The 11,082-nt window shown below is 38.5% G+C and overlaps 2 protein-coding genes across 2 annotated transcripts in view; both read left to right on the top strand.

Moving 5' to 3' along the window:
- Nucleotides 1-8,172, top strand: part of LOC107567889 (zinc finger protein 592-like) — a 13,194-nt gene extending 5,022 nt beyond the window's left edge. Inside the window, exons 3-9 of the mRNA XM_016253666.1 lie at nucleotides 898-1,076; nucleotides 1,198-1,371; nucleotides 3,216-3,360; nucleotides 5,939-6,214; nucleotides 6,295-6,407; nucleotides 7,081-7,222; nucleotides 7,305-8,172. Of these exons, the coding sequence (XP_016109152.1) occupies nucleotides 898-1,076; nucleotides 1,198-1,371; nucleotides 3,216-3,360; nucleotides 5,939-6,214; nucleotides 6,295-6,407; nucleotides 7,081-7,222; nucleotides 7,305-7,754 (1,479 nt within the window). The 3' untranslated portion in view covers nucleotides 7,755-8,172. The remainder of the gene's footprint in view (nucleotides 1-897; nucleotides 1,077-1,197; nucleotides 1,372-3,215; nucleotides 3,361-5,938; nucleotides 6,215-6,294; nucleotides 6,408-7,080; nucleotides 7,223-7,304) is intronic.
- Nucleotides 8,173-8,914: 742 nt separating this feature from the next.
- LOC107567885 (signal peptidase complex catalytic subunit SEC11A-like) lies at nucleotides 8,915-11,082 on the top strand. The gene is made up of 4 exons (XM_016253662.1): nucleotides 8,915-9,068; nucleotides 9,540-9,659; nucleotides 10,598-10,655; nucleotides 10,736-11,082. Exons 1-4 carry the CDS (start codon nucleotides 8,926-8,928, stop codon nucleotides 10,784-10,786), a joined length of 372 nt encoding a protein of 123 aa, XP_016109148.1. The 5' UTR covers nucleotides 8,915-8,925; the 3' UTR covers nucleotides 10,787-11,082.

Raw genomic sequence — 11,082 nt, 5'->3', positions numbered from 1 at the left:
TCCTGGAAGCTGAAAATATCCCAGTTCTTGCATGGCCAGCATACTCACTGGACATGTCACCCATTGAGCATGTTTGGGATGCTCTGGATCGGCGTATATGACATTGTGTTCCAGTTCCTGCCAATGTCCAGCAACTTCGCACAGCCATTGAAGAAGAGTGGACTAACATTCCACAGGCCACAATCAACAACCTGATCAACTCAATGCGAAGGAAATGTGTTGCACTGCGTGAGGCAAATGGTGGTCACACCAGATACTGACTGGTTTTCTGACCCCCTCGGATCCCCCAATACAGTAAAACTGCACATTTTAGAGTGGCCTTTTATTGTGGCCAGCCTAAGGCACACCTGTGCAATAATCATGCTGTCTAATCAGCATCTTGATATGCCACACCTGTGAGGTGGATGGATTATCTCGGCAAAGGAGAAGTGCTCACTAACACAGATTTAGACAGATTTGTGAACAATATTTGAGAGAAATAGGCCTTTTGTGTACATAGAAAAAGTCTTAGATCTTTGAGTTCAGTTCATGAAAAATGGGGGCAAAAACAAAAGTGTTGCGTTTATAATTTTGTTCAGTGTATATATACATATGTATGTTTGTGTGTGTTAATGTTTTTGAAAATAATGGTAAAGTAAACCTGTTTTGAAGGTGTCAGAAAGAAATGTTACTGTCTTTTACTTGATGGGTCATTCTACTATATAGAGAAAGAGAGAGTGTTTTTCAAAACCCTATGAAATCAATGTAAATACAAAGAGTACATTTCTAGGAACTTGGCATATGTTCTATACAAACATACGACACGTGTTTTCCTTTGATGAAGAGATCTTTTCCTTGCATTTCTTGTGGACACTCTTCTGTGTCATTGACCCTTATGTTTGCTTCCTTTAAATGCAGATGTGCAAGGTCTGCTCAATGCTGCTACGCAACAAGTGCAGCTACAGGGCCCACCAGCGCATTCACTCACACAAATCTCCTTATTGCTGTCCTGAATGTGGGGCACTCAGTCGCTCAGTGGACATCCAGAAGCATGTGAAAGAGAATTGTCTCCACTATGCCCGTAAAATCGGGTACTCGTAAGTACCTTGAACTGTGACCTCTAGACAAATGAACGTCCTCTCTGAGACCACGAATATCTTGTGTGTTTTTTTCGCTCTCTCCCTCTCCCTCTTTCTGATGTGCTCAAATTTCTTTCAGGTGTCTGCATTGTGAAATGCTTTTCATGTCCCTATCCCTCTTGAAGAGTCATATTGAGGAGAAGCATTGTGAGGTCTTCTATAAGTGCACTATCTGTCCTGTAGCCTTCAAATCTTCTAATGGCTGTCTGATGCATGTAAAAAACAAGCATGGTGGCAGTGAACCCAACCATCAGTAAGTGCATCTATTGATTGGTTACACTGTAATTTCAGTCTTAATGAAGTGAAGTGAAGTGACATGTGGCCAAGTATTGTGACCCATACTACGAATTAGTGCTCTGCATTTATCCCATCCAAAGTGCACACGGCAAAAACAAAAGTGTTGCGTTTATAATTTTGTTCAGTGTATATATACATATGTATGTTTGTGTGTGTTAATGTTTTTGAAAATAATGGTAAAGTAAACCTGTTTTGAAGGTGTCAGAAAGAAATGTTACTGTCTTTTACTTGATGGGTCATTCTACTATATAGAGAAAGAGAGAGTGTTTTTCAAAACCCTATGAAATCAATGTAAATACAAAGAGTACATTTCTAGGAACTTGGCATATGTTCTATACAAACATACGACACGTGTTTTCCTTTGATGAAGAGATCTTTTCCTTGCATTTCTTGTGGACACTCTTCTGTGTCATTGACCCTTATGTTTGCTTCCTTTAAATGCAGATGTGCAAGGTCTGCTCAATGCTGCTACGCAACAAGTGCAGCTACAGGGCCCACCAGCGCATTCACTCACACAAATCTCCTTATTGCTGTCCTGAATGTGGGGCACTCAGTCGCTCAGTGGACATCCAGAAGCATGTGAAAGAGAATTGTCTCCACTATGCCCGTAAAATCGGGTACTCGTAAGTACCTTGAACTGTGACCTCTAGACAAATGAACGTCCTCTCTGAGACCACGAATATCTTGTGTGTTTTTTTCGCTCTCTCCCTCTCCCTCTTTCTGATGTGCTCAAATTTCTTTCAGGTGTCTGCATTGTGAAATGCTTTTCATGTCCCTATCCCTCTTGAAGAGTCATATTGAGGAGAAGCATTGTGAGGTCTTCTATAAGTGCACTATCTGTCCTGTAGCCTTCAAATCTTCTAATGGCTGTCTGATGCATGTAAAAAACAAGCATGGTGGCAGTGAACCCAACCATCAGTAAGTGCATCTATTGATCGGTTACACTGTAATTTCAGTCTTAATGAAGTGAAGTGAAGTGACATGTGGCCAAGTATTGTGACCCATACTACGAATTAGTGCTCTGCATTTATCCCATCCAAAGTGCACACACACAGCAGTGAACACACACACACCGTGAACACACACCCAGAGTAGTGGGCAGCCATTTTTTGCTGCAGCGCCCAGGGAGCAGTTGGGGGTTCGGTGCCTTTCTCAAGGGCACCTCAGTCGTGTTATGGAAGGTGGAAGAGAGCGCTGTACATTCACTCCCCCCACCTACAATCCCTGCCGGTACTAGACTCGAACCCGCAACCTTTGGGTTACGAGTCCAACTCTCTAACCATTAGTCAACGAATAATAAATTAATTAATAAATGTGACCCTGGAGCACAAAACCAGTCTTAAGTCGCTGGGGTATATTTGTAGCAATAGCCAAAAATACATTGTATGGGTCAAAATTATTGATTTTTCTTTTATGCCAAAAATCATTAGAATATTAAGTAAAGATCATGTTCCATGAAGATATTTTGTAAATTTCCTACTGTAAATATATTAAAACTTAATTTTTGATTAGTAATATGCATTGCTAAGAACTTCATTTGGACAGATTTAAAGGCGATTTTCTCAATATTTAGATTTTTTTGCACCCTCAAGATTCCAGATTTTTAAATAGTTGTATCTCGGCCAAATATTGTTCTATCCTAACAAACCATACATCAATGGAAAGCTTATTTATTCAGCTTTCATATGGTGTACAAATCTCAATTTCGAAAAATTGACCCTTATAACTGGTTTTGTGGTCCAGGGTCACAAATGTTCCTAGAACTGTGCTGAGGAGTTACTTCTGGTTCATTCTGTTTAGGGTGATCTACAAGTGTTCCTGTGAAACAGTCTTTAAGAGGAAGCAGTTGTTGTATCAACATGTTCATCATCGTATATGTGTGTTCAAGTGTCCAGAGTGCACTTCATTCTTCCCAGAGAAGCTACTTTTGGTGCAACATTTCAAGGTTTGTAACTGCTTGTAGTGCTGTTGGTCATTGCAATGTGTAACTGACACAGTTTCTGTCATCTAGTGTAATTGGGAAAATGATTGCACACATATTGTCTTATCAAACTGTAATTTTAGCTTTCGTTTAGTTTAGACTAATAAAATGTTTACATGCACTTTAAAAGCCTGATTCGGGCTAAAGCAAATCTAGTCCTAGTGCTGTTGGTCATTGCAATGTGTAACTGACACAGTTTCTGTCATGCACCTTAAAAGCCTGATTCGGGCTAAAGCAAATCTAGTCCTTTTTTAAGATGTCATGTAAATGATTGTGTGATTTCTGTGAAGTCAGATGAACAGACCTAAATTCTAACAGAATGCTATTGTAGCTGGGCTTTGTCCAGCTTGTGTACATGTTAATCAGACTACAGCTGGCCTTGGCATTGTGCACTTGCTCCAAAAGACAGAGGTGGTGTGTAATGTGTGATATTATGTCAAGTATTTAATTACGCTTTGTTGTCATGTATACTTCAGAGACAAAGACCTGCAAAAACTCTCTGTAGCTGGATTATAACGGTGCATGTAAACTTATTAAGGGAAAACTTCACTGAATAATGTATTTAGTATGTTTAGAAGGAGGTGTGAGTTCATTCCATACATATTTTATACATAATGCTTCTGTCTGGAACTACAAGACATTTACATTTAAGACATTTAGCAGATGCTCCTTACCAGCTTACAAAACGTGCTTCACATGAGACTGTTGTGATCACCAGATGGTAAGCATACAATTAAGAGCATTATTAAATTAAGTACTTCCTGTACATAAGCAAGTAAGTGCTGTCTGGATAAATCTAATAATGTACATATACTGTATTTTCCGGAATATAAGTCACGTTTTTTCATCATCTGAAATGTGCTGCAACTTTTATTTCAAAGCATCTTATATAATGCAATTAGCGTCAAGCATGCAAAACGGGCAAAGCACACATTTGTAGCCCAAATGTTTTTTGTATAGCGCATTACCCACATGCTGGTAGTTTTAGTTTCACTTTAAATACATTTATAATAAATCATGCTTATAATGAATGCCACTGCAATGTTTGATACTTACATTTTTTCATTCCTGTTCGGATCTAAATACTGTTCAATTTAGAGCATGTGTCAAACTCAACTCTTGGAGGGCCACTATCCTACAGAGTTTAGCTCCAACCAACTCCAACAAACCAGCTGGATCAGGTGTATTTAATTGGGGTTGGAGCTAAATTCTGCAGGACATCGGCTCGCCAGAAGCTGATTTTGACACAACTTTGAATTTCTCACCTTTTTTTCCTCTTTACAATGTAAATTTGACCCGTTGCGACATAGTCAGAAGTGGCTTTTTTTCTGGAAAATACGCTACAGTAAAACCTAGTAGACATAAATTAGCCCATGCAAGATTCTTTTTTAAAGGGGTCCTATTATGCTCTTTTACAAAGTCTTGATTTTGTTTTGGGGGTGTACTAGAACAGGCTCTCATACTAGGTTGTTCGAGAAACACATTATTTTTCACATATTTTACATTATTACAACACCTCTCTCCCCAGTCTGGCATGAACGGCTTGAATAGTTCCTGTATCAAATGAAGGCCCACCTTCTGCAACACGAAATGTGCTGTGATTGGTTAGCTGGGCCAGTGTGTGTTGTGATTGGCACCACTCGGCGCCTGGTCGGGAAATGTCATGCCTCTTACCATAGCTGCCTGTGAGCTTCAGTGCAAATATTGCGTCAAAATCAAATCAATTTGAGCGCGATTTAAACCTGGATGATTGTAACCACTCTTAAATTTGTCTGTCTTGGGAAAGCTAGCATGTCCCCGACATAGTGGTTGCCTTCTCTAGTGCAGCTCAACCAGGTCTCGTCCCATTCGTCGATATTTGTGATATCACAAATCCCATAAAAGATGCGTTGTAGTCCAAACGAGTCGTTCGTTGTAGTTTTTGAAAAGTGATTTCTGTTAAATAAAATATCTCCTTTTGAATTGGACTTTGAGCTTTGTAACTTTGCAGATCTTTTTTATGCTCAAACAGCAACATTACAGACTAACTAAAGTTGAAAAAGTGAAGAAGCATAATAGGACCCCTTTAAGTTAACCCAAATATTTTTTTCTGCATGAGCTGCGTGAGTTTGATTGCATGCTGGGAGGCACGTAGTAGTCAAGATGAGAGTATGTCACTTGCGGTGGGGTGCTTGCAAAAGACAGGTGGTTGTTCAGTGTGACACCAAGGTTCTTAGGTTTTTTTTGGGGGGAGACGTGTTTGATTTGTCAAGTAATTACAATAACTTTTAACAAAAGCATACAAAACTCCATTAACATGGGATGTGGTCTGTTTAGATAGCAGGATAAACACAAAATAAATAGAAAAGGAATTTTGTAGTATAATACTGTGGCAGAATGAAAGTGCCAGGAGAGATTTTTGTTATTTCCTATGCCATTGTACTGCGACAGCACTAGAGATGTCTCATCTCATCAGTGCTGACCTAAAGAACCAGTGTTGTATTGTATATGAAAAAATTGTTCATATTTAAAAAGTGAAATAAATTGTCTTTTTCATCTGCAGACTGTTCATGGTGGAGTTTTCAGAGGTGAAGCCGAAAAAAGCCCCAAAAAGACGGAGACTTCAACTTTGTCTGATAAAATGTCACCACAAAACCTCCAACCAAGGTTGACCAAACCAGTTAATGAGGCCTGCATGAAGGGAAGAGAGAGTTCTGCTGCACAGAAGTCAAGTGCTGGAGTTAGTATGAAGAACGCTGGTTGGACCTGTGGAGAGTGCCTCCTGTGGGTCTCTGACAGAGAGACCTACGTCAATCACATGAAGACCAGCCATGGCAAGGTGAGATCCTTTGCAGTGCATGTAGGATTTTGAATCTGTGATCCAAAATCTTCACATTTGAACATGCTTGTGTTTTGCAGTTGGTAAAAAGGCATCCATGTCGACTATGTGAAATGTCCTTCAATTCACCCTTGAGTCTTAAACGACACCTTCGCAGTGACCATGATGGGAGAAAGAAAGTTTACACATGCTGGTAAAATCACTATACTGTATAATTAAAAAAAGAAATGTGATATTCGAAGAAGTTTCATCAAGATTTCTTAAAGGGGTCATATGATGCTTTTTTTTAAAGATCATTATTTTGTGTATTTGGTGTAACAGAATATGTTGACATGCTTTAATGTTCAAAAAACCCATTATTTTTCAAATACTGTACATTATTGTAAGTCCTCTATGCCCCACCTCTCTCAAACGCTTCGTTTTCTACAAAGTCCCTCCTTCCGACAAGCGCAGTCTGCTCTGATTGGCCATCTGACTTTCGGAAGGCCAAATAAAGTGCTTTTGCTTTCGCCTAGAAACACAGCGTCTCCCTGACATGGCTGCTTCAACACTAACTGCAGTTACTGAAACCACGCCTTCTTTCTTTGCGTGCACATTTGTGCGCATTATGCAAATATTCCCACATAGTGACCTAGATATGTGGGGGCGTGTTAGAACGAGCCGTTTTAGGGGGCTAAACTTAGGCAGAGTCTTAACTTTGATAAAGAATATCTCTTTGGTTTTGAGACTTTAGTCTTTGCAACTTCAGGGATCTTATCTATGCTCAAACAGCTTGTAACACTCCAAAGAGAAAGGAAAACTTGAAATCGCATCATATGACCCCTTTAAGAGGACAACTTTGTGTTGTTTCTTTAAAATTCCTGAAGGTACTGCACAACTGAGAGGATGTCATTCACTAAACACTCTATGCTAAAGAACCACATCAGCTTAATGCATGGAATCAAGAACCCAGATTTCAACCAGATGGCAAAGCTAGCATCTCAGGAGGTGGTCAAACCCACAAGCGAGGTAATCACAAATGCTTATATTATTTATTTTGTAGAAACATTACTTCAAGTACAGCATATGCAACTGCATTATTCTCTTTCAGAAACGGAAAAGAAGAGCAGAGGGGGCTCATGGAGTAGCAGGAAATGGGGAAACATCATGCAGCGTCCCTGGCAAGCGACTTAAGTCACTTTATCGCTGTGCCAAATGTGGCTTTGCCTCTGAAGACCAGGCCCAGTTTCAGGAGCACATACCTCAACACAGAACTGACAGCGATGCACCCCAGTGCCAGCACTGCGGCCTTTGTTTCACCTCTCAGTTAGCACTCAGCAGACACCTCATTATTGTACATAAGGTCAAAGAACCGGAGGACTTTATCGATGAGGACACAGGGAAAGGACAAGAACACTCAACAGACTTGAGCGATGAAACCACACCTCTTTCAGCAAAAAAGACTGGCCTGTCCACAGAGGACGAGCTAAGCAAACTCCACAGTGAGCTCACAGACACACAGGCATCAGAAACAAGTGGATTTGAGGAAGAAAAGGCCTGAACAGACTCCTAATGGAAAGCTGCTAATCAACTTAATTGCAAGCAAATGTTTGCTGAATATGCAGCTGATAAATGTGGTACTGCAAACATGTTGCCTTACAGTGAAATACTATATCTCGTCATTTATCACATATATGAAATAATGTTTAAAACAGACACTCATTCAAAGTTTTATTGCATTATTTGGATTAACTTAACTGTTAAATTCATGCAATTAATGGTCACTTTTTACTGCTTACTTGTCCATCCTATGTATGTGGATAATCATAATTTATATTTGTGTAATTGCATAAGCATCGTGTCAGTGTGTTACAATGTTTCGCTAGAGAGCAAATGTATGTTTTTGTTCATGTACCACGTCAAAGCCGTCTTGGGTACATTGCAACGCAGGAAATGTTATGTATGTTACTTAATGTAGCCATAAGCAGAAGTGAGTGTCCTTATCCAGTAATCACAAAAACTGGAAAAGTGAATGCAAATGTATGGAAACCCTGATGATGTGTTATGGATTGGTGCACTGTAAGAAAAAAAAATATGCAGAAGACCAGAAAAAGTACTGGTTTCTTTCAGGACATTATCTGTTAAATGTATGGATATTTCCTTAAATTAAAATACAACATAATGCCATGCATAATTAAAAATACAGGTAAAACACCTTTGAATAATTCCATCATTTTAACATTGGGCCCTATTTTTATAGACTTTGCTTAAAATGTTTGAGTGACTTTTGATTTTGAAATTGGTTTATGAATCTTTTTTTTTTTTTTTTATATATATATTTCTTAAAACCAGCTTGTTAGGAAGCCAAATATAAAACCCACTGGGATATTTCAAAGTTAGTTGAGGCATATAATCAAAGACTGATATGATTTAAGTACTGCACAAGACAATGCAAAATGTTATGCTTAGATCAGTGAAGTGTAATTATTAATAGAGCTGGGCAATGATTAATTGCAATTAATCACATCCAAAATAAAAGTTTTTGTGTACCGTGTATATATAAATACACACACATGCATGTATATATTTAATAAAAATTTTATGTTTATATAATATATATATATATATATATATATAAATAAACACATTTTTTTATTTTGGATGTGATTAATCGCGATTAATTGTTGCCCAGTGCTAATTATTAATGTCATTATTATTATTGTAGTGGAAGCATGGAGCCTGCATTTCACAGAGGAGACCTTCTCTTTCTCACAAATCGTGTTGAAGATCCAATCAGAGTGGGAGAGATTGTTGTGTTCAGGATCGAGGGAAGAGAAATTCCCATTGTACACAGAGTCCTAAAAATTCATGAAAAGTAAGTACAGTATATTTACAAGATCACAATGCACATGTTTTCCTGAATAAGAGAGTGTTCATGCAATACTTTTTCACCATAGCTTGGGCTGAAAATATTAAAGGTACAGTACGCCATTTCTAAAAACACTGTTGAAAGTGAAAAGCCAGTCACCAGTAAGGGGCATGTCCAATCATGATAGGGGAGTTGCCTGTGCTGCATAGCATGTTTGTGAGTTTGGGGGGCGGAGCTATCAAGATAGAGGTGTGATCCTGTTGGGTAGGGGCGTGTTTGTTTTGGTGATTTCAAATATCAACAGTGTTTCAATCAATAGATCAATATCAGTCGCATACTGCACCAGTAATTGAGATGGCATGCTTGTTTTTAACTAGGTTAGAGCAGTGTGTATTAGTATTAAGTGCCGTTTGTGATTTTCTGATTATACTGTCTGTCTTTGTTCTTTCCAATAACATTGATCCCTACTAATTTCAGAGAAAACGGCGATATTAAGTTCTTGACGAAAGGTGACAATAATTCTGTGGATGACAGAGGCCTTTACAAGCAGGGACAGCACTGGTTGGAGAAGAAAGACGTGGTGGGAAGAGCAAGAGGGTAAGAATCCCTAGTCGCAGGTGTTGGTTCTGGAATTTTTTTTTTCCCCATAGAGATTTTAAAAAAGTATTTTTGTTAAAGTATTATAAGCCATGAACCGAACCAAGCAGCTGCGAGTTGAATCACAACATTACCAACTAGCAAAAACGTATTTGAAAATCGGACAAAAGGCAAGCTATAGTGAGGGCTACGAATGACAATAGATTTAAAAACGATGGTGAAATATTAAACTATTCACTAAAGTCAGCATGAAATCAAAATTGACTTTATTTACTTTACTAGTGCACATTGCTAGTCTTGATGTGAGAAATTAATCCGTGCAAGTTAATCCACTGAAAAAAATAGTTTGTCTTGGTAATCTTTAATCAAAATCTGAACATTTGCTTTCCGCTCTGGAATGGCATTCCTTCTTTGATGACGTCAGTTTGACGGCTTGGGCAGAATATCCTTAAACACACCCCTCCAACCGTTAGGTTGCTATGAGTGAGAGACCGAGAGGAGGAGCGCAAAAATAAAACCACGCCTTCTATTCAATATTCCGTTTCAGCTGGAAATACGTCACTACACTAAAATAAAGTCGGCAGCAACTTTGTGTATAACCATGCGATTAATCGCAGAAAAAATCATGCGATTAATCGTGATTAAAAATTCATTTATTATAATCATATAATTATAATCATTGCCCAGCACTAAAAAATAAGTTGCAATTATGTGGGCTGATGTCTTCAACAATAGCATACTGTATACCATTGATTAACAACCTCATAGCTCACAACAGATTTGCCTTTAAAGATTTATAAGTTATTGTTAAAAACCTATTTCCCTATGAAGTAAGTTTTACTTCCAGAAGTCAACTGTTGCACTCAAATGTGTTTTATTCCATGTCATACATTGCTTTGCTCATCACCGTATTTCTAATCACGCTTCCTCTATGACAGGTTTGTGCCTTACATCGGAATTGTCACAATTTTGATGAATGACTACCCCAAATTTAAGGTATGTAATGTGTCATGTTTAAATGATGAGTTGTTGTTACATTGCACTTGTTCTAACACTTGTTCTTTGTTTCCTGACAGTATGCTGTACTGTGTTTACTCGGGCTGTTTGTTTTGGTACACAGAGAATGAAGAATTTCAAGAGTAACGCCGTCAGGGAACACGCGTCCCTCTTGTGACCAGTTTTTATGGTGTTTTTTTGTGAACATCCTGCACTTGCTCTTGGAGACAAAGGTCAAATTTCATTTTCTCTGTTGAATGACAGCGCATACACAAGAACTACTGGAAGAATTTGTATTTGTTCATTTTCCATGTCATACCAAATTCAGTTTTTGGTTGATCCAACTTTACAGCTGTACTTGCACCATATGTCAAGATTTAACTTTCTTAAAGGCTAAATTTTGTATTGAATAAAAATGTTGAGCCAA

The sequence above is a fragment of the Sinocyclocheilus grahami genome, unplaced genomic scaffold, assembly GCF_001515645.1.
Source record: "Sinocyclocheilus grahami isolate Dianchi unplaced genomic scaffold, SAMN03320097.WGS_v1.1 scaffold1194.1, whole genome shotgun sequence".
NCBI classification, from domain to species: Eukaryota; Metazoa; Chordata; class Actinopteri; order Cypriniformes; family Cyprinidae; genus Sinocyclocheilus; species Sinocyclocheilus grahami.
This window is presented reverse-complemented; position numbering and strand designations above follow the sequence as displayed.

What these genes read in the sequence shown, in the direction of transcription:
- LOC107567885 (XM_016253662.1), top strand. Translation starts at nt 8,926, where the DNA reads ATGGAGCCTGCATTTCACAGAGGAGACCTTCTCTTTCTCACAAATCGT. An exon ending in GTGGTGGGAAGAGCAAGAGG is followed by an intron (nt 9,660 to 10,597) that starts GTAAGAATCCCT and finishes CCTCTATGACAG; the next exon opens with GTTTGTGCCTTACATCGGAA. An exon ending in ATGACTACCCCAAATTTAAG is followed by an intron (nt 10,656 to 10,735) that starts GTATGTAATGTG and finishes GTTTCCTGACAG; the next exon opens with TATGCTGTACTGTGTTTACT.